Here is a 27,549-nt window from a genome sequence, read left to right as displayed (position 1 = left end):
TAAACAGAGGGAATAAAAGTACAAACAGCATGCTCTTGTACTCTGGGACCTACTGATCCAAGGCAAAGTCACTGAGTGTCTTAAAATAAGTACACGGACTGCAGAGGTGTGTGGTAAAGAATGAAAGCCCAAGAATACAGGGGTCTCAGTGTCGAAGAGTCATGCAACAACACAGCAAGAGGACAGCCCAGGCATGGGTGGAGAATATAGTAACATCAGCTTCAGCAGAAATCTTGGTTGCGCCACATACACTGGATGTGATACTCAGCTCTACCTATCTGCATGAATTCCCCCCCACCCCAGAACCCCGAATCCTGCAAGCTGTGAGCTCTGCTCACCTAAGTAATCTGAATGCTGTGCTGGAACAGAAAATACAGAACGCCTCAAGGCACACTATTTTCATAAATAATTAGTCACTCTCTCCAGCTGATGATAATATACCTGCTCCTCCTCCTGAGGGTCAAGAGACATAAAAGTATAAAATAACAGGATAAGGAAGAAGCAAGGAGATGAATCAAGAGTTCGTTGAGCTACTTAATGTGTGTTTAAGAAAAGCAAGGAACAAAGTCAGGTGTTTGAGCTGGTGGTTTTTTTGGACGGTTTGGGGAGTGCTAGGTTTTGTGAATGCCCATAAAAATGTTCTTATGGGGAGCATCTAGAAGAATTCTTACACCCTCACAGGACAATGAAGTTGTTATAGGCAGTCTTATACTGAGTCTTATAAGACCATGGGTAGCAGGAAGCACTCGATGATATGGCCAGAAGGCAGTAGATGGGGCTTTGCAACCAGAGAGGAAAATAAGCCTCCTAACTTGACTCTCCGTGAAGAATGGGGAGCAGGAGATCGCTCTTTAGTGAATTGCTAATGAATACTTATTACAAAAAAGCCTAAATTGCATACTTGGTAAATGCTTAAAGAAACTGCACCACAAATTTATATAGCATTCTACCTATGACAAATGAAAGCACTTCTACAACGCCTATACTAATATGATCTCACTGTTTACTCAAGACTACCAGACAAAAGCCTTTTTTTTTCCCCGCTAAGCACTTTGTGTGCCCCACTTATGCTTCACCAGCACCAAAAAAAAAAATTTAAAAAAATCACCCAACGAGTCAATGAATTTATATTTCCTAAAATCCCAACGAGTAACTTGCTATCTTTCTTACCAGGGATAACACAGAAATCGTAACATCTGAGTAGCAAGCAGTACAATTTAAACCTTTCTTAGCGCGATCTTTTTCTCAGGCTTGGAAGTTTACACCCAGAACGTTGTTTTCACTTTTTTTTTTTAATACAATTTGTGTAGAAAATTTTGTGTTCAAAATAACACTATAGCACCAATAACAAAACCCAGACAATACTTGGTCTTCTTGGACCTTTAAAGTTCTAGTTAACAAAACACAAAAGCTACATGGTTTCTGCTTTCCCTCTAGGAATGAGGCTTGAAATACAGTATTTTATGAAATCAGCTAGTAGAGAACATTGCACAATGTGGGGAAAAACAAAGATAAAACCCAGATATGCTTTGTAAAGTTTCTTGTAGTATTCCAGGTCTTTCCCATGTTAGCAACCTCTGAAGTGTCAGCACAATTTTCAACATATGCATTAAAACAAACACGTATTTCACAGGAATAAATAACTCTCTACAAATAAATAACAGGTTTCCCAAAATGATCCATCTGAAATGGGTCAGTAACTGAAATACAGACACACACCTGCTCCGTGGGCAGTTTTGCACCCAAAAGACACAGCCCTGGCACAGTGGAAACGGGGAACAGAATCAGAGGAGAACGGGAATCCTCCAAGAGGGTTTTCTTTCAGCCCAGGAACAACGCTAAGACGAAGTTCACAAACAAATGCAGAACGAGCTATTCCTCCCGGGCAGAAAAGCAAAGCTCAGGCTTCAATTTCCCGCCGCACGCTCTCCCCGCTATCCCCATCCGCACACAAACCCCGCATCCCACCGCTCCCCACCCGGAGGGCCCCTGTCCCACCCCTCCCCACCCGCAGGACCCACCGGCCGCCCGCGCAGGCCGGGCCCCCGCCGCAGGTCACAGCGCCGCTCGCCGGTAGGGCCAGGCCCACCGCCGCACTGCGCCAGGACCCCCCGCGCACCGTAAGGCACCCGGGCCGCCCTTTGGGGCCGCCCCCAACGCTCTCCATACTGCATGCATTTAAACGCGCTCGCTACCTCAGAGGAAGGCGAACAGAAATCAGTATCCGCTAAAAGCATAAAACCAACCCGCAACAATAACCGAAATACTAAGTACACTCCTCACCGCTGCCTGCAGGGAGGAGCGCCGAACCGGTGGGCGCCGTCCCGCCAGCTACGCGACCCGAACTCGCCCCGCCCCGGGCCCAGCAGAGGGGCCCCACCGGGAGCTGCCTGCCTACCTGCCCGCCGCCGCCGCCGCCCGCAGTGCCGCGCCGTTCGCCGGGGCCCGCCGCCACCTGCTGCCGGCAGGGCGGGGCGAGCGGAGGGGCGGCGGCCAATGGCGGGGCGGCCGAGCCGCGGGCTCCTGTCACACCTGGCAGAGGCGGAGGGCGCCAAGCTCGGGGCTGCGCTTGGGCGCCCTGAGGGGAAGGGGGCGCCCTGAGGGGAAGGGGGCGCCCTGAGGGGAAGGGGGCGCCCTGAGGGGAAGGGGGCGCCCTGAGGGGAAGGGGGCGCCCTGAGGGGAAGGGGGCGCCCTGAGGGGAAGGGGGCGCCCTGAGGGGAAGGGGGCGCCCTGAGGGGAAGGGGGCGCCCTGAGGGGAAGGGGGCGCCCGGGCCGGCGGTGAGCTGCAGCGAGCGCTCCACCGGGAGTTTCTCAGCCAGCACCGAAGTTTTTCCTTTGTCGCCTCTCGGGCCGCGGCCGCTCCCCCCTCGCTGTAAGCCGTCCTCGCAACTGTGGCGCCTCCCTCCCGCTCAATGCGCTGCGAGTCCCTTGGAGTTGCAGCCCGTGCTCCACCGAGGATCCCGTCGTGGCCGGGCTCCGTCTGGCGCTCCCGGCAGCCCCGCAGCGCCTGTGCTGGGAAACAGGGTGCGCTCGGCCCCTGCTCGGTTACCTGTCTGTGCACTGCACCGCGGCGGACAGCCCTGCTGGGGCAGCGAACTCCCCGTACGAAACCATTGGACGGCGAGCGCTGAGCCGCCGTGACCGCTCTCTTGTCTGGCGACGAAGCGGTTAAACTCCAGCAGCGGCAGCGAGGGAGCGCAGCGCCCGTTCGCCGAGGGAGGAGTTTTGGGTCCTGCCGGACGCCGTCACGCCGCTCCCGCCTCAGCTGCGCGCGGCCCGTTTCAAAGCGGGAGCCATGGCCGAGCAGGGCCTGGAGATGGCTTCTATGATCCCGGCGCTGCGGGAGCTGGCCAGGTAGGACGGACTCAGCTGTTGCCTTGTCAGACGTGTGTGTGTGGGGGGGGAATCGCGCCCGGTCTTGGTATTAGCGTGTGGCGTGGGGAGGCAGAAAAGTAGGTTCGTCCCCCAGCGCTGTGCGCGGTCTCCCGGGGCTGGGCCTGCGCCCTCCCCTCATCCCGGTCGCGGCCTCCCGACACCTGTCCAGGATACTCCCACCTGGGGGGCTCCGTCCTTCCCTCCTTCCCTTCCTCCCTCATTCCCTCCTGGGTGGTGCAGGTAGAGCCTGTGTGTAGGCCTGTATAGTGCCCAGCGTCCTGGGAATTTGTGTTTCTGATGTGGTTTCACTCATAATTAAACGACCTTGATAATATTTGGCTCTAATATTTTAATGGCAGCGTCAATACTGCGGCTTTGTTTTGTGACAGGCAGCTAGCTGGTATGGAAGTACAACTGTATGTTGTTTGACCTGATGGGAGCTAGCTATCACCTTAGCCACCTAAGCAGTTCCTCTTGACACTTCTTACCCAGGGTATTGGTAGCAAGTAGTTGGATAATCTTGATTAATTCCAAAAGTGAAACCGGTTCGTAATTTTATTTTTTCCTGCACCAACGCTGGTTTGTTGCTTGGTAGTAGCATGTGGCTAAATCCCTTAGTCTGCCAGATGTGGATTTAATATAGATCAAACATAATTGTATAACCAAACGAAATGATGTTAAGCACAGAACTGTATTTCTGAAGAGTAAGGAGAAAGAGGCACAGGCAATACACTGGTCCCTAAAACACGAAATTGAGTTGTATTTATTTTTGAAGACTTCTAGAAGAAAAAAAAAAAATCAGTGTTTAACACTCTGTTGTTGAGATAACTTCAAATAATTATTTTATAATTTAAAATGGATAATATCAAAATAATGTACTTTTTATTTTAGTGCTACTCCAGCAGAATACAATACGGTTGTACAGAAACCAAGACAAATACTCTGCCAGTTCATTGACAGAATTCTTACAGATGTAAATGTTGGTAAGTATTACATCCCTAGCTTTTAAAATTATTATCTACTTTATGCTTTAAGCAATTCCTGCCAAAAAAAGTGCTAAAACTTATTTCAATAGAGATTTAGTAGTTGAATACAATACCATTTATAACTTAGTTTTTAATAACTTCTGTGGTGAAGTGTTTTCTATCATGATAGGAAGTTAAATCGATAAAAAAAAGGTGGAAATGCGGTGCGTGGTTGAATTGATCAATTTAAATACCATACCCATGTTACTCTTAATTCTCTTATAGTGCTGAAATGGAGTCTATAAAAATAAAAACAAAAAGCTGATCTGCTTTAAATACTGCCTTTGCATATGTGTTGTATTTTATCATTACCATGTAACTTTTCTGGTTAATTACCATCTGAATCCAAGAGAGTTTTCCTTCTTGTGCTAACTAACTGTTGGAATTTGGATGAATCTTATGTGATTTAGAGACCTGTTTCAGTGGAGTGATAGAGTAGCACTAAATATGTTTAGTATTTTTCTAAACTTTCTGATTCAGAAAGCTGAACTTACCATTTAAAAACTTCTGTTTCTTGGAGATTTAGAACAATTCTTAGAAGTTTCTTTCTACCGAGTTCATAAACCTAGGTAAAATTGTGTGACTAAAAAATTAAAATGTCAACTATTTGCTATTCTTCACTCATCAAACAGTTGGATATAATACTAATTAAACATTAACGTGTGTAGTGCTAATATTATTCAAGTTGAGTACTTAGTAGTTTTCTTCATACGGTTTGGCATTACACAGAGGGTTTATGGTATGCACAAAATCATCTTAATGGATTAATAAAGCGCACTCAATTGATAATTATACAGGTTTAATACCATATCATAGTATTTTATGTAAAAAAATTCTTCTTTCTCTTTAGGTGCAAACAAAGTTTGTGAAGTTTATTTATGGCAATGCTAATTCAGAAATGTGTCTCCTTTTTTTTTTCAAGTTGCTTTGGAACTGATTAAGAAGTCAGATTCGCAGCCAAGTTCTGTAATGTTGCTTGATTTTATTCAACATATCATGAAATCTTCCCCACTTATGTTTGTAAATGTGGATGGAAATCAGGAGGAAACTGAATGCAGTTGCATTGGTGAGTTTGTTGAAGCTTGATTTTTGTTCAGGTTTTACATTTTCTGACAATGGAATCATGCAAAAGAACAAAAATGGGAAAAAGGCAGATTCTTAAGTTCAGCATTTATTTATAAGTGAATATTATGATAGGCTTTTAATACTGTGAATTGATTTGTACTTGTGATAACTGAAATTTATGAGGAAAGAGTTTGACTTTATTCATCACCATTACTTGGTGATATTGTCCAGTTCACACTGATGAGATATCCTGTATGCATACTCATTGCCTGAGGGTTTTTTTGGCAGAGGCAAATGACTGGAACTATGCTATGTAAAATGTTTGTCTTCCACCTCACCCTGTCCCGTGTGCATCCCCCCCTCTCCCCTTTTCCTCTTTTTCAATAAGAATAGCTGAAGAAAAGTCTCAGTGAAGGCTCTGTTTACTGAGCCTACATGCAGTATCTCAAGGAGTCCTCTTTTGTTTTACTAATGAGCAACCTGTGCTCAAGGAGGTGCTCATTAACAGGAGGTTTTGGTGGTTTTTTTATCTTATGTGTTTGCTCTTTCTTTTTTATTGTCCTAGAATTCAGTAACTGGATCATAACAAGGCTTCTCCGAATTGCTGCAACTCCGAACTGCAACACATTGCACAAAAACATTTGTGATGTCATTTGCTCTTTACTTTTTCTGTTCAAGATTAAGAGTTGTTCCATTTTTGAAGTACTAACAAAAGACTTGCTACAGCTTTTCCAAGACTTAATCTTCTTGCATGAAAGAGATGTACAAAACCATCCCTGGGGAGATGGACTGGTCTGGCCAGTGACTGTAAAGAGATTTTCAAGCAGTGTGAGTGACAATGTGGGATATTTAAGATTGGTACCACTACAGCTGATGGGCATGCCCAATGTAGAATGTTTGGAAGTTATATTAATGTCTATTCTGACAGATATTGTTGCAGATGTGTTTTTTGTAAGACAAGATACTATTCTGTGGGGAATAGGCTGCTCGCTGTTAGAGTATGGCAGTCCAAAAGTTAAAACTTTGGCAGTGAAGTTTTTAGTAAAATTAATTCATTTAGGAGGACCACCAGAACAGCTGGCCAGTGTTTTCTTCACAGTCTTCTTGGGAATTCTACAGTCAGCAGTTGAAATGAATACTGATGAATTGGAACTCTTTGGAGAACCACTCTTACTGTTGGTGAGGACATTGTTGCCTTTTGAAGCTGATTCTTACAAAAGTTTTGAACCTGTCTACTTGAATATGCTACTAGAAAAGCTCTGTGCATTGTTTGAAGACGATGTGTTTAGGTGTCTTCAGTGTGAAAAGCTGAAAGCTGCTTTTTGCCATATACTGCAATATTTTCTGGAGTTTGTTCCAGTTGGCTATGAATCTGCCTTACAAGTAAGAAGAGTCTATGTCAGTACCATATGTGGAATTTTTGTGAATGTGCTTGGAACTCAGGAAGAACAAGAGGTAGGTTAATTTTAAAAACTCTATTTGTTACGTGCATAGATCCATGTATAAAAATCTACCTCTGTGCAAGGAAGAAAGTCTAGGAAATACCATTTTTAGTTGCATAATTAGATTGATACTCCTGGTTTCTCAACTGTTTCACATATTTGTTCGGTTCTGAATTCTTTCATTAGTTGGTTGTAGCTGGACCCTATGGTTTTTTAGATGTATTGAACTATTGAGAAGCGTAAGGGTCTGTCTGTAATCATAGTATAAAGTGGGGGTAAGGCACAGAGTACACTCATTCAAGGTCAACTTTACAAGTAATTTCACTTCATCTGAGCTGCTCTTTCTAACCATATTCATTTTGTTGTATTTGTTCGGTACAGGCACACAGAAATTTTGAAATAAAATGGAATCATAGAATAGTCTTGGCTGGAAGGGTCCTTTAAAGGTCATTGATCCACCCCACCTGCAATGAACAGGGACAACTTCAATTAGATCAGGTTGTTCAGAGTCCCATCCAACCTGACCTTGAATGTTTCCAGAGATGGGGTATCTGCCATCTCTCTGGGCAACCTGTTCCAGTGTGTCACCACCCTCATTGTAAAAAAAAAATAAAAAAAATTCTTCCTAATGTCCAATCTAAATCTACCTTTTCGTTTAAAAGTACAATGAGGTGTTGATATGCTGAGTATTGCCCTCTACCCTATACAGCCATGTGCGTATCATATTTATTGTTTCTTAAACTTAGCTTGTCTGTTTTGATGGCTTTGGTAGCAAGATATGGCAATAACTGGAGTACAGCTGTACAAGCTGCATTCTGTCTGGTAGGAACACAGGAAACTTCATTGCTTATGAGAGTTTTCGTCTTGTAATTGAAGTTTTCAAACTGAAAGATTTTTAAGAACTTTGTTACTATAATTTGAGATTTCATATTTTAAGTCAGAAACAACATGTCTTTGAGAAGTAAGGCATAACATACATCATGGTACCTCTGTTGTTTATCCATCCCAGTACCTGGTGAGTCCACTTTATACAGCATTAAAAACACAAACGGAAGAAATCTTTCAGGAGCTTCATCAGAACCAGCTAGATACATCTGATACTGATGGATGGAGCAGCAGCAGTGATGAAGTTCCAGAGAAAAGACGACGACTAAGCATAGCATCAAAGCATCCCAAGAAATCACCAACACCAGTAACGTATGACCCAGTAATGCATAACACTTACTGAATAACTACCTTTATAGTAATTTGGCTAGTGAATAATAGGAAATGACAACTTTTTTTAAGCAGTTACTTCATAAGAACCAGATTGAAAGATCTTCTGGGAGAAAATCTAAATTATATTATGAAGGTTCATAATCTAGAGATGATTTTTAAGCCAAACTTTAATTAGATACTATTTTTTAATACATTCAATGCAAATTGTTCTAATTTTTACACATAGAAAACTGAGAGAATATGTACTGAATGACAGAATCATGTATGTGGCTACGCTGATGCTTTGGACATGTTTAAAGCAGGTCTAGTTAAGTCAGGTTGTTCTCAGATGAGCAAAGCCAGTTTTTGGCCGCTGCTTGTGCTGTGCTTCAGCTCCATCATTATCTTGGACTTGTTCCAGAATGTTGATCTCTTTCTTGCATTTGGGCAGTCGAAACTGGCTCCAGCATGCTGTGCGCCACATATGGGCTCATGATCAGCCTTCACTCTTGATAATTCAGCCTAGTATGTAGTTGACCTTCTTTGCAACAAGGTCACACTGCTTTTATATTTAAGTTTAACAGAAGTCCCCCAGCTCATTTTCTCCAAAGGTCAGGCAGCCCTCTGCCTGTTCTGTTGCACGGGGGGGGGGGGGGGGGGGGGGGGTGTGCCAATTGCAGGACACGTCTTTATTGACCTTCATGAGGCTCTTGTCAGCCTAGTTTTCCGGCCATTTGAGGTCCTCGAAATAAGCAGCTCTCCTTTTCTCCACAGAGCTATCTGTCTCATAGTAGAAAGGAATCCACTTAGGTCTGGCGTGATTTGCCCTTGGTAAATATCTGCTGGCTGTTCCTCGCCACCTTCTTGTCCTTTATATAGCTAGAAATGAGTTCAAGGAAGACTTTCCGTAACGTTCTCGGGGACTGATGTTAGTCTGGCAGGCTTATAGTTCCTTGAATCCTCTTTTTTGCCTTCCTTGAAAATGGGTGTAACGTTTTCCTTTTTATAGTCATCAGGAACCACCCTGGGATTGTAGTGTTACACCTTTATAGCCTTTCAGATGTCTGATTTGCATCATACGTCACTTGAGTTAGTATCTTGTTCTCCCAAAGAGCATATTTAAGCTAAAGCTTTGTTTGGTATCTTCCTAATCTTGTATCCCACATGGATTAGCTCTGGTTTTGCTATGATGGTTTATCTTTTCTGGAAAAGTATGTATTGGAAAACAATTAATGTGGTTAATTTACAGACTTAGTCCTGTAAACATGAAATTGAAGAGTGCTCTGTGGAATGCCATCACAAAGAAAGCTGCATCCTTAATACTTAGCCTTGAGAAGGAAATTCTGACAGAGGATGTTCTTCAGACCATAGAAGGGATCACTGTAATCCTGCGACTAGCTGCTTTGTGCATAGTTCATTTTTCTCCCCCAACAAATTCTACCAGGTAAAGGTACCAAGGTGAAACTGTGAGACCAATAGTTTCTTGTAACTGTTACTGTAATTTCTGTAGATTACTTCAGTGCTTGTCCGTGTATCAGGACAAGTATTGGATAAGTCCTGTATGCTTCGAAGAACCACATTTTCATAATAACTTTGCTTACAAACAATACAGTATTAGATGTTTATAGTCTGTTGCATTGATCATGTGATTTCTATTTTAACAGTATAGGTCATAAAGTAACTCATCCATGTAACGCTGACACATGTAAGAATACTCCGAGCTCCTCGGATTCAGTGGTGAATATACAGTTCATATGGATTTCCTCTGATTTTATCACAAGAGTATTGAAAATCTGCATAAACCTGTTAGAGGCTGCTACGCAGACTATGAACCTAGAACAAGTGATTGACAGAATAGTGAAAATCTTTGATGCTTTACTGTATGCACAAGGTGAGAAATCCTTTAAACTAGCATGTCTTTTATTGGATTTGTAAATTAGGAATGCATCTGACTAAATTAGTCTGTTGTGGAAGAGGTACTCAAATTATAGATCTTGTGCTAGAACTCCAATTCCTGTACAAAAAAAGTCACACTAAAAAACAAAGAGTGCTCTTCTCTGTTCAGAGAGCTTCTTTTGCATTCCTTTTTGAATGTATTTTACTAGTGTTTGTCTGTACTTCTGTAGATTTTTATCCAAACAAGGGACTACATAGGGATAGTTAATATGCCTAAGAAAGAAGGAACTTTTAGCAGCTTTCTTCTTAAAACACACAGAGGCAGCATGCTTTACTATCTCAGTTTCACTAAAAGATTTCAAGGCTTCTGACCAGCTTCAGCAAATGTGGCACATAGGAAGTGTACCAAAAATATTAAGTACTTGCATGGTTTTTTAAAAGTAGCTAGTATGATGGAGGACAGACTCTACTAAGACTAAAGCATTATTATGAGTTCAGCTTACTAGCCATCCCAAAGTCCACCTGAGAGTATTTGTACAAATCCTGAGATCCCAAAGTTGTATTCATTCTGCTGCTCATGTATGAAATTTTGTCAGCTGTTTAATTAAACTTTTAGATAATTTTGATGTGGCACTACATCATATATTATATGTCTAAAATGTAGGATATCAACATGCGGGAACAGTGATACTAATCTTTGTTGATGATAAAAAATAACATTTTGTAACAAATTAACATAAAATGTGCACCTGTTTTATAAACTATACAGACTTGGACAAGTATCAGGGGGGTTTGTTGCTTTATTTTTTTTCACTTCTAGTGAAAATTCCACTAAGTGATGAGATTCTTGGTAACTTATGTGGATTGCTGTCTCTGCCCTGGATTTACAGCCATCCTGATGATTCTTTTCTTAAGTCATCTGCTTTTGGGTTCGATCCTCTAATTTTGAGTCAAAAAACTGCACAGTGTTTCTGTAAGTATTTTAAAATATATAACCCTAATGTTTCTCTGGAATGGTTGTTCTAAAGTAAAATTATTTTCTTCTTCCTCTTATGGTGATATTAAAAGTTTAGATCAAATAACTATTTGCTTTATTTTGGTTTTTCTCTTTAGCACCCCAAACTCAGTCACACTGTGTGCTCCTTCTATCTCTCTTCCCAAAAAACATCTGTCTGGATTGGAGAAAATCCATTTACCATTGGGCACTACAAAGTCCCCATGAAGTAATTCGGGCTACTTGCATTAAAGGATTCTCTCTCCTCCTTCACCCACCAAGTGTGCAGTCCTGCAGCGTGATTCCTGAAGCTCTTTTGTATGTATTAATGCTGCTTTTCTGTCTTTGTGCAAGAAGAAAAAATAACAAATATGAAATGTAGTATAAGTGCAAAAATAAGTATTTATTTCTATTTCATCCAGAATTTGCTAGCTCTCAATTTCAGAAATTGTAAGATATCAACAGGATAGGTGTAAGTGATGATGTCTGTATGATGGAATAGTGTTCACTTCCCATGTCAGTATGCAAATTACTTGGCTAGTTGAAGACCCCAATTTGAATGGAGGGGAAAGGTGATATCTTTGTTAGTTAAATATACATGAGACTTGTCTGTATATCTCTTAAAATCTTTCCAATTTCCCTGCCTTCTGTAATATACAGCTTGGTGTGTTCTGTCCTATTGTGTCTGGTCTTCAGTTTCTTTAATATGACAGACTCACTGTGCTCAGTGCTACTTCAGACATTTAATAGAACTTGAGGGTAATCTGGAAAGAAAAAAAGAGAATTTAATTTAGTCAGATGGATCCTTAAATTGTCCTAATAGTACTTCTGGTATAGAGAATTCAGGCAATGTAGAAATATAGATTTCTAGCTAAATGATCTATTAAAATGGTTTTGGTTTTGTTTCCATTTCAGAAATCAAATTAAGGATAAGTCTGAGCTAGTCAAGGAGGCTTGTGCTGCTATAGTTGGGAAATTGTCTTGCTGTCTTTCTGGCACATTCAGTGTACGACCTTCCTTAGTGGACTCTGCTATTAAGGATGTTACTTCTGGTATTTTATGTAGTAGCCTTACTGTGACTCCTACTCATGAAACAACTTGTTCCGTGCAAGCCCGTGTTTTCGAGCCATTTCTTACTCTCCTCGATAGCAAAGTATCCAGTTCAGTAAAGTTAGGTGGGTGACTTTACCTTTAACATTTTGCACTTCTATGTGAGGTACTAAGTCACTGCTACTATACTTTTCTGCATTCCTCTTTTTCTTTTTTTTTTTTTAATAGCTATAATGGTGCTTGAAGTGTTGTATTTCTGTTGATATCACCGCTTATCTTTGGAGTTGTCATTAATATTATTTTTAAACTACCATGGCTCAATTTTGTTCTATGGCTATATATAGAAACATAATACTTGATAAAATAAGAATCTTAAATAGTGTGTCTGGTTTGACAATACTTACTCTTCCGATTAACAAAAAATACAGTGTGCTTTATGGCTTACTTGCATCACTGCTTTGTGCACTTCAATAGATTTTTACAAAACATTAAAAATACTTTTTCCTTTCCTTGCCATCCAGCATTTATAGATAATATACCTCATCTTTGCAAACATCTGGATTTTAACACTGATGAGTCCAGTGTGAAGGTTCTTGTTGGGTCTTTATTAAATCTAATGGAAGATCCAGACAAAGCTGTCAGAGTGGCTTTCAGTGAGTGCATAAAGAACATACTAGAATCCTTAGACTCTGAAGAAGGATTCATAAAAGAGGTGAGTTTTTACTTTTTTTCTGTTGTTTTTCCTAACTTAACTATGGGTTTTTTTCACTAATGTCAAATGCTCTAAATTTTTTTTGGTTTTTTTTTCCTATGTTCCAGCTGTTAGTTTCAAGAATGAAAGAAGCCTATACAAATGCCAAAATATCAAGAAATAATGAGCTTAAAGATACCTTGATTCTCACAACAGGAGATATTGGAAGGTATTTTTGTTAGTACAGTGAAAATTGCAATGTCAGTTTGTGATGCAAAGTAACCTTTTGTTCAGGTGTAAATGTGAGTAAATTACTTATTTCAAGGTCAGCTGTGGTCCAGAGACCTTTGCAACTATTCTATGCTGTTGATTCGTATGGAACATTCTTCATTTTCTTTTGCCCTGTCATAGGAATAGATAAGCCATGCAAATAGAATGATGAGTCATTTTGCATTATGGTATCATATATTCTGAAGTAGTGTTATTAATGCAATGATTCTTTTCTCCTTTGTAATTCTTTTTCTTCTGCTTATTTTGTAAGGGCATCAAAAGGAGATTTGGTACCATTTGCCCTCTTGCATTTGTTACACTGTTTGTTGTCCAAGTCAGCTTCTGTGGCTGGAGCAGCATACACAGAAATTCGATCCCTGGCAGCAGCAAAGTCCATAAAACTGCAAGCATTTTTCAGTCAGTACAAGAAGCCTATCTGTCAGGTAAAAAGAAGAGAGTTGATGGTTCTTTTTGTGTGTTTTGAAAATGATGTTAAAATTATAGTATTTTACAAGGTGAAATCTCATTGGACAAGAAAGAGATGATTTAAAAAACCAAGCAAAAAAACCCCACAACCCACAAACATTCAGGAAGGATGGGAAGTCTTTGACTTTTTCATGATCTGCTCCCCTCAACAGTACTGCTTTTCTCTCTTATTCCCTAGATGCTGTTATTCTGAAATAAAGGAACTCTATAGTTTCTTGCATTGTATGGAACCTTTGCCACAAGAAGCTATTATTTTAAATTGGAATTGAAGTCAATGTACCACAGGCATAAAACTGATGTGATTGATTTGGTTTTTCTCTTACACCCTTTATCTAAAGACAGGAGCTCCGATTAGAAGAAAATTATCAAAAGCAAACTTTTCTGATTTTGAATATTTTTTTAATAATGCAATGTCTGAATCCAGGGTTGTGAAATTAAATGTGGTTATTAAGTAGATGATAATCCAGTTCTGTTGCAAAGTAATAATCATAAATCTATGCAACGAATGAGAAGGAAAAACAGATGCATAGAATGAGGAGCGAAACTTTGTGTTTATTTTTAGGGAATGAAAAAGGGGAAAGTAATACTAAGTACATATTTCTTCATGCTTAGTTTCTAGTAGAATCCCTGCACTCCAGCCAGATGGCAGTGCTAAGTGCTCCATGCCAGGGTAATGAGCTACAGAATCAAACAGCTGCTCACCAAAGAGAAATGGCTCTGGACATGTTATCTGAGATCGCCAGTGTATTTGATTTTCCAGATCTAAATCGCTTTCTCTCAGTAAGTTGGTCAGTCCGTTTTACTTTTGATTGTGTGCGTGTTTGCATGCTTGTGGATTTCTATTTTAGTCCACAAATTTTCAGTGAATGTCATGAAACTGAATCTTTTCTCTAGTTGCTCTTTGTTATAATATTGAATACTCTGGGATTGTTGCAACTGGGAGCTCAAATACAGAGGGACAGTTTTATCAAGGAGTTACAGCAGCGGCCACAGTGCTAATTCATGTATGACATGATGAAGTAACTAAGGCCTGGAGTGTTCATAGCGCATATTGATATTAATGATGTAGTGCCCTTGGAGGAATTATCTGTAAGGTGTGATTTTTTTTGCATGGTGTGTACTTTCTTGCTTCAAATGAAGAAAGCTATTTTTCCGTGGATAGATCTCTTCCTGATCTGGTTAGATATCTGTCAGTCTTGAAGCCTAAGTAGCTTCTTATTCATACTCACATTTTGCTTGTTGGTAGATGGGAAGTGCACAACCATTAAGTAAGCCGTGTTCTAGTTGACTGGTAGGTTGGGGGGGTGGTGTTGAGTCTGGGTCTGGTTTTTTTGTGTTGTGGATTTTTTGTTGGGTTTTGGGTTTTTTTTCTCAGGATCTATTTCTGTGGAGAATCTGTATAGACAGAAAAAATGCTAGCCCACTTTTGTTTGCATGCTTCTCAGTATGGATTAGATGAAGCACCTCCTTAAGTAATTTATTTTATCTGCATTTTTCCTGGGTATTTCCATCTTAAAGTTGTTCTTTATTCATACCTGTGGTCATACGTATGACCAGAGATGTGTAATGTTGTACTGACACAAATGGAACAAAGCCAAACCATGGGGTTTGGGAGGGGTTTTTTGTTTGCTTCTTTTTTCTATTGTGTTGTTCTTAATTTACCAGCGGACCCTACAAGTTTTGCTTCCAGACCTTGCAGCCAAGGCTAGTCCTGCAGCCTCCACACTTATTCGGACCATAGCAAAACAGCTGAATGTAAACCGAAGAGAGATTTTAATCAATAACTTCAAATACATCTTCTCTCATTTGGTCTGTTCCTGCTCCAAGGATGAGCTTGAGAGGGCGCTTCATTACCTTAAGGTAAATTGGCATTTGCTCTATTATATGTGCAGATTAGGAGCAACAATTAATGTATAGCGGGCTTTCTGCTTTATTAAAGTTAAGATATTGCAAAGTATAGGTGGGGAAGTTGTGTATGCAGAAGTTTTGTTGTTCTTGTCATTCATAATCTGTTCTGTTGGCTCTGAAGAGCTGTTGTAAGATACTTTGTGAACTTTAAAACTAAAAAATTTGTTTATCTAACACTGAGCTGACTGGAATCTTTCTTTGATTTCTATGGTAAATCAACCAGAGTCAAGTATCTTCTGTTTCTCAGTGTGCTAGTTTCATTATGATGAAATGAAGACTTGGTCTCTGTTTGCTATTTGATTATAGAATGAGACCGAAATAGAACTGGGCAGCTTGCTTAGACAGGACTACCAGGGGCTGCATAATGAATTATTGCTGCGTATAGGAGAGCACTATCAACAAGTCTTCAATGGTTTGTCAATACTGGCTACGTTTGCATCTCATGATGATCCTTATCAGGGACCTAGAGAAATAACATCACCTGAACAAATGGTAAGGACATAAAAATATTCATGTTCAGTTCTGTTCAGTGATATTTTTTTTCTCCAGTCTGAGAGTGAAGACAATTTGGTATTCTCTGAACATCACTTATTTGGTGGGGAAAACGAAGTGGAGGAAAGGCTGGCATTTCATATTACGTGTTCCTGTAACGGAGTTACATACCCAGTATGCATAAAAAAACAAAACAAAAAAACCACTACAAACAAACAAACAAAGAAGACGCACAAATGCCAAAACCCTACCAAAGCAAAAACCCTATAGTCTAATAGGAATGTCTTTCATTAGTGCTGATACTTCATAAGGAGCAGTGTATGTATTTGGGATTCTTCTCATTTGTCTTTCTGAATTAGCATTTCATAGTTGCTTTGTAATTTCTCATAGTTTAGGAATATGTTAATAGTAAGATTGCTTGGAGTTTTTACTTTTTCTTCTTTTTCTTTTTCCTCCACAGGCTGATTATCTGCAACCTAAATTGCTTGGTATCTTGGCATTTTTTAACATGCAGTTACTGAGTTCCAGTGTTGGCATTGAGGATAAAAAAATGGTGCATAAACTTGATTATCTTTGTCTTAATATTCAAAATTAAGGGCTACTTTAATATTCCAGACTTATTTATGTGATTGTGCAGTTGTCATTGACGTCTCAAAGGTACTAAGGCTCTGATGTGATGCTTGAAAACTGCTGGTCTCACTGTGGGTAGGACTTCTGTGTAAGCTCAAAATTTTATTTTGTTTCTTTCATGTTTCATTTCAGCTAATGTATATATTTCAGTTAGTTAGGCATGGTACATTTAACAAGTCAGTCAATCAGTAATTATAGAGGAGGAATCCATGTGTGTGTTTTATATGTGTGAAAGAAATGAAGTGTAGGATGAGGGAATCTGGAGAAAACTGGAGTTACTGCAGGGAACAGTTACAAGGGCACCAAAGGGCAAAGCTAAAGAAAAAAACATGCAAATCCAAGAGAAACAGCTTTATTTGTTTTGCTTCTCACAAAACAGCTCCTTTGAGTTTTACAGTAGAGACCGTTTAGAGAAATTGAAGCTCACAACTTGAGACAGAGTCTAAAAATTCTGCTTTGCTGAGACAGTTTTTTTTTAACCACAAGACAGGCCTTTTGGCCACCTCACAGAGGCAGTGCAGATTTCTGTAGGGAATTTTTCAATGGTAGAATATATATAACCTTTACATTGACAGACTACATTTTGTCTGGTGTTCCTTCAAGCATTTTGCTTCTCAGATATTCACATTGGAATGCTCTTGTTTTCATAGCCTCTTATTTTTATGCTTTCTGCATTTCTTCATTTGTATAGTATTTCTTCTGCTGCACCTGGTATTGTTTCTACCTTTTCTTGCTGTTTTTTGTTCTTGGTGAGTTTCCCCTTCCATGACCTTTCCTTAAGCTCAAGTTTCTTTCTCTGTTACTGATTTGTTATGCTGGATGTTGTACTACCTTATTTGGTACAGTGTTACTGTGGCTGAAATATCTCCTGCTTTTTCTGTGTCTCAGTATTTCTCTTCTGTCCTTCTTCAGTCTCATTGACAACTGAGCTATTACCTGTTCCATGAAGCTTACCAATCACTTCTGCCAGAAGTTGTATGTCAATTCTGTTGTTGGTGTTTTATTGTGTTTTTTTTTAAACACGTTTGTTTTCTCTGTATTTCCAAACCCCACTCTTTTCAGCTTCTAAAACTTTGGACATATAGTCAATTATCCTATAACAGGGCTTCTATAACTAATGGTATCCTTTGGTGTTACTCCTCATCAATCTATCAACAGCCTAAATAACAACTTTTTGATACAACACTGTCATTACAGAGTCCCTTTTCATTCTCTTCTCTAACCTCCCAATTCTTTATTGAAACATCAGACCACATTTGATGTCTTATAGAGTATGGTTTCTTAAGCCAGCTGTCCTGGTTTCAGCTGAGATAGAGTTAGTTTTCTTCTTAGTAGCTGTTGCAGTGCTCTGTTCTGGATTTGGTGTGAGAATAGTGTTGATAAATGTTCTTAGTTGTTGCTAGGTAATGTTTATATTAAATCAAGGACTTTTCAGTTTCTCAGGCCTTGCTGGGGAGGAGGCTGGAGAGGAATAGGAAATTGGGAGGGAACACAGACAGGACAGCTGGCCTGAACTAGCCAAAGGGATATCCCATGCCTTAGAACACGCTGCTCAGTATATAAACAGGAGGAGTTGGTTGGGGCCGGCGAACTGCAGCTCAGGGAGTGGCTGGGCATCAGTCAGTGGGTGGTGAGCAACTGTACTGTGCATCACTTGTCTTCTTTTCTCCCTTCGCTTTGGATTTTGCTTCTCTCCCCTTCTCCCTCCTTTTCATTATAGTAGTTGTTACCATTATTACTTGTTTTATTTCAGTTGTTAATTTGTTCTTATCTCAAGACTTGACTTTACATTCCCTCCTGATTCTCCTTGCCATCCCTGTGGCAAGGGGTAAGTGAGTGAGTGGCTGCATGGTACTTAATTATCAGCTGGGGCTAAATCACGACACTGGGGTAGCCTGGTATTATTAGAAAATATGGCTTGTCTATGTTTTACTGAGTCTCTTAATACACTAAAATGAATTTTCTCTATGTCTAGGCCTTGAACAGTCTTATGTCTTTAATGAAGCTCATGGGTCCCAAACACATCAGTTCAGTAAGAGTGAAGATGATGACTACGCTGCGAACAGCTCTAAGATACAAGGATGACTTTCCAGAACTGTGTTGCAGGTGAACTGATAGTGCCCAGTGACATACCTGCCATTTGTGTCCGAATACACTGTTTTGTTTTAGACAGTAATCTAAACCATAGAGCTGAAGTAACTTAAAATGCTTCTCACCTAAATGACTCACCTAAAACATCTTTATGCAGAGAAAAACATCACTGATTACTGTTGTTTTGTTGTCTTTTCTTGTTTAGAGCCTGGGATTGTTTTGTTCGAAGTCTGGACCATTCATACCTTGGCTCCTTGCTTAGTCATGTGATAGTAGTGTTATTGCCCCTAATACATATCCAGCCAAGGGAAACTACAGCAGTATTTTACTTTCTCATAGTTGAGAACAGGTACCGTACAAAATATTTACAGTTATGTTGATTAAATTCTGCAATACAAATGGGGATGATCCTTAATTAAAGTTGTCCAGCACTGAGATGAGAAAAATTGTTTTTCTGCAAAATTGTGTGTGTTCTATAAAAGTCCCACTTCTCTAAATTGCAATGAGATTGTGAACTTTGACAAATAATAGCCTCATCTGAAAAGGTGTTTTTATTTTGTCCTTTAAAAATACATGATGATATGGCCAACTTACAACTCGTTCAGACACTGATCCTTGCCAGGTTTTCTGATTCCGTGTTGTTTTGTGCTGGTACAGAAGCAGACTTCCCTCTACAGGGCACACAATGAGGATAACAATGATTGTTAACGTTTACTGTAAGCTAGAGAGAAGTGTACAGAGTTGGAAATAGCAAATTAGTTACTTATTTGTTTCCTTCAATAATTAGTTATACTTAAGCACACAGAATTTAATGTTGAGTAAGATTTCATACAGCCTCCTCACAAGTGGTTGCACCAACTGAAAATAAAACCAGTGTAATGCAAAAGACTTAAATTTTTGTGACATTCTTTTTCATGACAGTGTTGAGCCTTAATTCTTTTTAATTTAATGTTTTTTAGCTTAAAATTATGATTTGGGTTTTTTTTTTAGGAATGATGATAGATTTTATCTTGATTACTTTTGTTGGGTTGTCATTTTTCTTGCACTCTATCATGCCAACAGTATTCAAAATAAAAGGCGACAGCAGGAGTAATAAGGCTCTTGTAGGAGCCCATATCAGCAAAACTGAAAGAGATTCCTTCGTGTTAGGAACACAGAATTCTTTTTTTTGGTTGTGTTTCCTTTTCTTATGAGGAAAACTGGAACAGGATTCACATCAAATAGGATTATGCTCACCCTTTGGCCAGTGTCAAAATAAGAGGAGCCAGTCCTGGTAGAGATGAATGGCAACTTTGAAACCTTTGGAAAGAACTGTCTTTGGAAGAGAAAGTAATTTAAAGCATAGAGGAGGAATACCTGTGGCTTAGTCAAGTAACAAGAGAAACAAATTGTTTAATATTTATGCTTAGATAAAAATCCATGGAATTTACTTTTTTGTTTTTCAAGCCTTTGTTGTTCTTGTCATTACATTTCATTGCTTTCTGTTGATGGGTTTTTAAGGTTTTCCCGATCCAACTAATGTTTGCTATGTTCTTTGCAATATTTTTTTTCATAACTATTAGGGATGCAGTGCGAGACTTTTTACATGAAATATATTTTCTGCCTGACCTTCCGGAATTAAAAGAAATTCAGGTCGTCCTTCAGGAATACAGAAAGGTACAGCTTCTTTTATTTATTTTTTTATTTTTAATGTATCAAACGAATTAATGACAGATGAAGAAAATGTGTAGTTTACTGTTAAGTGGAAATAGTACTTATCTGCTTCCACAACAAAACAGAGTTTGTGTATTGCAGGAATACTTTTAAGCAGGTTCTGATTTTTCTTTAGGAGTGAAATAGGCTCATGTGCAACGTGCTTGTTTACGTAGCATCTCTTAAACACTTCTCAACTTTTTCAGACTAAAGATATTATGAAAACCAGCAGTATAAGCTATGGCAATGATTGTATTACAAGAGAAACTATTTTAATTTGATCCCCCTTCCATATTCTCTTTAAAGCTAACAAAATTTGTCTATTTTCAGGAGTACTCTGTTGTAGAGGAATGAAGGCAGTGGGTTGATCAGCATTGATAACATGCAGCTGTGGCCTTGCCTCCAAGGCAGTGGGTTGATTGACATGGGCAATGTGCAGCTGTAGCTCGTTCCTGCTAAGTGGTTAAGTAGCCCTGAGGATGGTGGGAGAGGGGGGTCAGATGGAGGAGGAGCAGTATGGTCTGACCTCTGGAGGAGGGAGATACAGCACAGTCAGTAGAATCTGACCAATAGCAAAGCCTTGTTGCAGCCAACTAGTTTGATTGTGCTGCAACACTCTGTGGTCTATTTCTTTTAATGCTCTCAGAATGGTTAGGTAATAGGTGGGAAGTAGCAATTATGTAGTGGGAGTGAGGTAACAAAAGTAAAAATTAATTTGGTTTTTAGATAATGAGGTACTCGAAACAGCTTATTCTGATTTAATTACTTTTGTTTAAGCGATCATTATACTTGCACAGAGGTGTAAATATAGCCGCTTTTTGAAGAAAACATTTTAAGAAACAGATAGTGAGTCTGTGGTCTATGGTAGGTGAGAATGTAGGCAGAAAGGTAATTGTTTGTGCTTGTTCTCACTTGTGTTGAGATGTTGCTTAGCTGTGTTCTTGTTATGCTTAACTTGAACTTTTAATGTCATGTCTTGCTCAGGAATCCTCCAAAAGCACCGACTTGCAGACAACACTGCAGCTGTCTATGAGGGCAATTCAGCATGAGAACGTGGATGTTCGTATTCATGCACTTACCAACCTGAAAGAAACATTATATAGAAATCAGGTATAGAAAACTTCCTTCAGTAGAAATAAAAATAAATCAGTCACATCTGGACCAACAATATAATAATCATCACTGTTACTGGATATTAACGTGAACTGTGGTATTCTCCTCAAATTATTAAGCTAGCTGTTTCTTAATGTAATGGGGAGTTAGGGGTTCTTTTTCATCATGTCTCCTTGCAAGAGGACTCTCAAATCCTCCAAATCTGTGGGATGTTGATTCAGCAAGGCTAGTGGTACATTTCTTATCTTTTCTTCAACTCTGAGGAAAGATATGTCTTAAGAAATCCATTTCAGCAATCTATTGTGTGGGCTTGTTCTCTGTTAGAACATGTATGGCTTTTGCATCAGGAGACTAATACATTAAAGGCCGCTTTTTTGTGTGTGTGAGTGTAATATCTGAAAGAATTAGATGTGTGTGACCACCTCACGCCTTTAATATTTTTTTCCTCTTCCGTCTTTGCCTTATACCCTCAATAATTTGAATTAATTGATTATACTAAAATAACTTTTATAGCCGTGTGTAAGTTGAAGATACTGCTTCACAAATCTGTGTGTTTATATGCCCAGAGAGGTGTATGTGACTTAATTTAATAAATAAATCAATAAACAAATCTATGCCCTTAATAGCTATACAATTGTGGGACACTCTTTTCAGTCAGAAATTTAAAAAAATCCTAGCTTAAGAACGAACAATCGTTATGTATGTATATTCCTGGCCAATGAGTAATTCTTGCAGCTCAGGTCAGCAAAATCTTGCCATGTCTTTCTTAGAAGTCCATAAAAATAATTGAGGCAAATCAAACTTAATTAGTTCCACAGCTTGTAAAACTATTTGCTCTGTTATGTTTGCTGTGGTTTCAGTTTTCATTAAACGTAACGATTGCAAACTTCATCACATTATTAAGAGAAATTTTTTTCTGTGTTTGGACTAAATGTGGAACTGGAGAATAAAAGCTGGGCCAAAATGAAGGGTCATCCAGTTAAAATGATGGGCATTGATCAAAGGACTTGAAACCCTGGGCTTTGTAGGACTTGAGAGTGAAGAAATGGCCCACAAAAAGGAAATAATAAAGATACAAATGGCAGCAAACTTGGAAGGTATGACAACAGCTGCATGAAAGAAATTGAGAGGAAGTATCAGAACACATGAAGAAAAGTCACAGATAAGTGAAAAAGATGATGTAGAAGAGAGGTTTTTCTTGGTAAGACAAGGAGGGAAAATAAAGTTAGTAGAGAGGTGCACGGTAATGAAATACAGTATTTGCCATGACAGCATTATTAATTGACTTCAATTCCCTCATTCTTACTCATTTGTTTAGTTCTTCCTAGGATCGTGAGCAATAATATGGCAATGGGCTATAGTTACAAATTGACAGTATTTGACTCGCTAACCTAAAGTCAAGGGTAAATGAAATACAGAGTTAAAGAGTGAGTTACAGATGAAAAATTTCTGAGATTGTTATTCTACAACCATGAGTTTATAGTAAACTCATCTTTATTTTTCAACCTCCTAGGAAAAATTGATCAAGTATGTAACAGACAGCGAAACTGTGGAGCCAGTTATCTCCCAGTTGGTAACTGTACTTCTTATCGGCTGCCAGGATGCAAATTCTCAAGCCCGATTACTTTGTGGAGAATGTTTAGGTGAACTGGGAGCCATAGATCCTGGCAGGCTCGACTTCTCAACAAGTGAAACTCAAGGAAAGCATTTTACGTTTGTGGTAAGAAGTATTGCTGTAGTATTGTGCTTAGCATTAAGGGTTTTTTAAAAGTACTTGGGGAGTAGGGAACCTCAATTTTAGGCTGTGGGCATCTACGCTTGCTTTCTTACATAAACCAGTTTAGAGTTAGGCTTCAAAGTGTTATTCAGAGATTAAAGACAGAGCGATTACTCTTGTTTTAATAACACTGTCATTCTGTTCGTGATGGAGGCTGGTGTGGAGGATCCAAATTTTGCCTATGGATTATTAATGGAACTGACCAGAGCGTTCCTTGCTTATGCTGATAATGTTCGGGCTCAGGATTCTGCAGCATATGCAATTCAGGTAAGATATGTGGTTAGATCCTATTTTTTCTTCACAAATGATTTCCTATCACACTGAACTTAGAATTATGCAATACAAAAGTACATTTCAAAGTACGAGTTTAAGTATTTGAAACTTTTCTTATAGAGCTTTAAATTGCAAGGTAGATGGTTATTCAGAGTAGTGATTTTTTTATTTTTTAAACTCTTTAGTGCTCACTTAGAATTCTGGGGAATTGTCAAATAAAAGAAGATTTGTTTGCTTTTGTGTTATGATATTTTAGGAGAGATCTGATGTTTCAGAGGTAACTAACAGTCCAAACATAGTGATTCATGTAGGAATCCTGATGCTTTCTTAGAAATGGTGCAGGTTCCATAGGCAGAAATGAAAAGTAGTAAATAGTCCTAAGAGGATTATTATGCTTATGCTTATAAGAAGTAACTGAAAGGGAGCCTACTATTCTTTTCAGTGGTTTGGCAACTCCAAACTGATTTGGTCATTGGTTTTGTGGTGTTTGGGTTTTTTCTTGGATTTTTGTTGTTACTCAATATCTTTGTGAAAACTTCAGGAGAATTCTTTGCTCCAAGAGAAAGTAAGGGGCCCCTTGTAGTCAGTGGAATAAGAAGATTTCATTAGCTTATGCATAAGGAGGAATCAAACTAACTTCTAGTCCTTGCTTATTAGCAGGTGTGAAGAATAAGAGATAACATGGTCCAAACACCAGCTGGAGAATCTAGAGAATCAATAGTTAGTTGAAATCAGCACTGCCTAGTAATAGGGGATTAACAGTATTGGATTAAAGTTTTGCAGTTATAATTTCTGAATTAAGCATTCTGTAACTTCTGTCTCATTGCTTCTGTATGTACACCAGTCTTCATTACTGCTGTGGTCATGAAATACTTTCAGTGCTAACTTGGTCATGTAAACCATGCATTTTCAGGAGTTACTGTCTATTTATGACTGTAGAGAGACACACTCTGACTGCCCAGGCTCCAGGCTTTGGAGGAGGTTTCCTGAGCATGTGCAGGAGATCTTGGAACCTCACTTAAATACACGGTATATATCAACTTAAGCAATTTCTTTTTATAACAGCTTTAAAAACTTTTCTTTTTTTCCACTAGGCTAGCAATATCGTAATTTGGGTTTGTGAATGGTCCTCTTCTGTGAAGAGTGATGTGTGTATATACAAAATTCAAATAAGTTCTTTCTATGTAGAGCTGAATTAGCACTTCCTTGAATATGATTCTCTGTAAATCAAGCAAAACACTGAGCTCAAACTTTGCCCACATCTGCCTGTTTGTCCCTAGAGCATTGTCTTATACAGTGTTTTGAAGCTTTTGTTTCCTCTGTACAAATTCTCTACTAGAATTTGAGTTTGTACTCAAATCCATTAATGCCCCTTTACTTGTTACCCTTTATAGAAAGAAGTAGGAGAGGAACTCAACTGGGGTTTAATTTGTCATTTCATTTTGTTGGATTAGTGATAAAAATAATGTGAACAAAACTTAGAATGATATATGCACCTTAATTTGAAATAATTAACAATGTTTCTGTTTCCTCATGAAGACAGCCATGCTTATCTTTGATAAGTTTTACCTTTTTGGAAGACAAACTTTTTGGCATTTCTTGACTGCCATTTATGTTCTAGGGTTTTCCTGTCTAGAACATAATACTCAAATGTTTATCAAATTTAATTTCTTAAAACTGATTTGAACAGCACTTCGAAGTATACTTAAAAATCCTTGTAATGTGTTATGTTGTTTGTATTTCACGTTTCGTTTTAAGAAGCTTTAGAATAAAAGCTTTTGGCTACTGAAAGTATTTTCTTAATGCTTTTGTAAAAGATTCAGAAGATGAAGCTTAATAAGATTCCAGTTAGGTAACTTCATAATTAACAATGTGCTATTGTTTTTCATTATGTTAAATTAAAAAGATAGTATTATTAAATGGCTATTTTAAAATTACAGGTACAAGAGTTATCAAAAGTCTGTAAATTGGTCTAAGATGAAGAAGCCAATTTACTTAAGCAAATTAGGGGATAATTTTGCAGAATGGTCCGCAACTTGGGCAGGTTATCTTATAACAAAGGTAAGAGAATAAAGTTGCTCTCTGTATTGGTTTATACAACACACTCTTGAACCGCATTTTGGTTTCTGAAAGTCAGGGGTGGATGGGGGAATATGCCTGTTTGCTATAGGCCTGTTAAAGCACATACCTGCTTGCATCATCAAGGTAACCATGCACCTTCCCTTCCCCAACATTGTTGCTTCTTGGCTGGGCTTCACAGACACTGTCAAAGCCAAAAGTCTAGGAAGCTTGCCCTTTTCCAGAGACTCTTGTATAGCTGAAGGCACTGACAAAGGCTCATGGGAAGTAGCTGAAATGCTTCTGGAAAATGTCAAATTTGCCTTCTCAGTTTCTGAAAGGTTTCTTTTGCTTTTTTATAGCTCCACAGTCCCAACACATAAAAAGTACTTGTCTTATTCTTCCTTTCCTTTTCTCTTTCCAACACATAAGTGAACCACTGAAAATTTTACTTCTAAGTCAACCACTTTAAGTAAATTTAATCAAAATACCTCAGTAGCTACACTGTCCTCTTTTCTTTTTCAGACAGAAGAGTTGAACATCTTCAAAATTTCCTAGTTTTTGCAAGCTTTTAAGGGCTGAGTGCAGTTGTAAACTCTTGGCCTTAACTTAAGCGTTTTTCTGTGGCTAGTGCAAGCTCACAGTGGTGTAGAAAACATGGAGAAGTGGAACATGTAAACAAAGCTTGGTTGTCTTTCTGTCTTACATGTATCAGCAATTGATACAAGTAGTAGCTGTCATTTGGCATCCCTGTTGCAGGTTTAAGTCTGATAAATCTTCTGTAGGAGAGAAGTATCTTAAAATTATTTGATGGAATAGAATTTGTATTTGTCAACAAAAAGAAGCCTATTAATTGCTTAGGCATTTGCATTTTTCTAATGATGTAATGATGCTTTTCATGGAAATAATATTTTTCTATAGGTGCGGCATGATCTTGCCAGAAAAGTTTTCGATTGCTGCAGTATTATGATGAAGAACGACTATAAAGTGACACTTTATCTGCTTCCGCACATCCTTGTCTATGTTTTGTTGGGATGCAGTCAAGAGGATCAACAAGAGGTGAGATGTTTGAGATGGTATTGTTCTTCATAGGAATGTTCAGGAGCTGTTCTTTGTAAGAGCTGTTCAGCTCTGCAGAGTTACAGTAGACCTATATGAACAAATTGTGGAGAAGTTAAACTCCTTTCCTGGATTCATAACATAAATTTTCTGGCAGGGCTTTGAATAAATTCATACAAAATTGTGTTGAACTGCTTTTCTGTGGATTTCCATCTGTTTCTTCAGTAGGGCCTAGGACGAGATATTATGCAGTTAATTATGACTGCAATAACATCAAGAGCTGGGGTAGCACAAAGAGGAACAGAGTGCAACAAGGAATAAATTGAACTTTTATACCTTCAAGAATTCAGACCCATATTTTTTTCTCCCCCTTGCATACACTTAAAACTTAAATGGAAAAAATATTTAGCTACCAGATTGATGCACAGCAGGATTCATAGAAATTTTGTAGCAAATGAAGGATAGGAGAGAAAAGAATCATCCAGTCTGCTTTCCTTCAGTTTGCTTTGGCAGAAGTTAGAGACTGAAAAATATGATTAACATGGTATTAATTTGAAATTTCACAGCCAAGATACCAGAGTTTAAACATTCTGGGTGTGTAGAGGTGTGTGATGATTTTTCTTGTGTGAACGAGTACATCCACAATAAGCATCTGTTATGTATGTTAATTCATATTATGTTGATTAAAACAAACAGCAAGCGAGTCTTTTAGCCTGGTATTTACTTACATATTAAAAAGTAGATCTGTGATCCAGTAGCCAGTAAATAACTTGACTCTTATCAAACCTTGAGGTATTGTATTGCAGCAGAAGTGCAGTAGCATTCATTGTGTCTTGAAACCTAAAATTCCAGTAATTGTGATGGTTATTCTGAATCCAAGGGTTTGCTTTTCAAAGGCTCTCTCCCTGTATGGAATTTAGTGACAACAACTGCTGCTTTGTTAGCCATTTCTTCCTCTTAAGACT

The 27,549-nt window shown here is 38.9% G+C and overlaps 2 protein-coding genes across 5 annotated transcripts in view; one reads left to right on the top strand and one right to left on the bottom strand.

Annotated features, from left to right (window-relative positions):
* The window catches only part of PLS1 (plastin 1), a 47,351-nt gene extending 44,172 nt beyond the window's left edge, over positions 1-3,179 (bottom strand). Inside the window, exon 1 of one of the 3 annotated variants that reach the window (XM_040612851.1) lies at positions 3,050-3,179. The gene's annotated coding sequence lies outside the window, so the exon portion shown is untranslated. Of the gene's footprint in view, positions 1-1,719; positions 1,826-2,398; positions 2,422-3,049 lie in introns of those variants that run through there. The other 2 variants (XM_040612853.1, XM_040612852.1) reach the window with 2 other exon arrangements.
* A 67-nt stretch (positions 3,180-3,246) lies between these two features.
* ATR (ATR serine/threonine kinase) overlaps positions 3,247-27,549 on the top strand; it is a 42,655-nt gene continuing 18,352 nt past the window's right edge. The window contains exons 1-26 of one of the 2 annotated variants that reach the window (XM_040612847.1): positions 3,247-3,354; positions 4,267-4,358; positions 5,323-5,466; positions 6,031-6,920; positions 7,917-8,104; positions 9,354-9,548; positions 9,769-9,995; positions 10,821-10,973; positions 11,114-11,312; positions 11,910-12,169; positions 12,566-12,756; positions 12,864-12,964; positions 13,277-13,448; positions 14,104-14,271; positions 15,157-15,351; positions 15,706-15,891; positions 16,352-16,444; positions 18,497-18,627; positions 18,818-18,961; positions 20,175-20,268; positions 21,289-21,414; positions 22,931-23,137; positions 23,348-23,461; positions 24,381-24,496; positions 25,408-25,528; positions 26,447-26,584. In XM_040612847.1, coding sequence (XP_040468781.1) covers positions 3,296-3,354; positions 4,267-4,358; positions 5,323-5,466; positions 6,031-6,920; positions 7,917-8,104; positions 9,354-9,548; positions 9,769-9,995; positions 10,821-10,973; positions 11,114-11,312; positions 11,910-12,169; positions 12,566-12,756; positions 12,864-12,964; positions 13,277-13,448; positions 14,104-14,271; positions 15,157-15,351; positions 15,706-15,891; positions 16,352-16,444; positions 18,497-18,627; positions 18,818-18,961; positions 20,175-20,268; positions 21,289-21,414; positions 22,931-23,137; positions 23,348-23,461; positions 24,381-24,496; positions 25,408-25,528; positions 26,447-26,584 — 4,704 coding nt within the window. In that variant the 5' untranslated portion in view covers positions 3,247-3,295. Of the gene's footprint in view, positions 3,355-4,266; positions 4,359-5,322; positions 5,467-6,030; positions 6,921-7,916; positions 8,115-9,353; positions 9,549-9,768; positions 9,996-10,820; positions 10,974-11,113; positions 11,313-11,909; positions 12,170-12,565; positions 12,757-12,863; positions 12,965-13,276; positions 13,449-14,103; positions 14,272-15,156; positions 15,352-15,705; positions 15,892-16,351; positions 16,445-18,496; positions 18,628-18,817; positions 18,962-20,174; positions 20,269-21,288; positions 21,415-22,930; positions 23,138-23,347; positions 23,462-24,380; positions 24,497-25,407; positions 25,529-26,446; positions 26,585-27,549 lie in introns of those variants that run through there. The other variant, XM_040612848.1, reaches the window with a different exon arrangement.

This window comes from Falco naumanni, chromosome 13 (genome assembly GCF_017639655.2).
Source record: "Falco naumanni isolate bFalNau1 chromosome 13, bFalNau1.pat, whole genome shotgun sequence".
Taxonomy (NCBI): domain Eukaryota; kingdom Metazoa; phylum Chordata; class Aves; order Falconiformes; family Falconidae; genus Falco; species Falco naumanni.
This window is presented reverse-complemented; position numbering and strand designations above follow the sequence as displayed.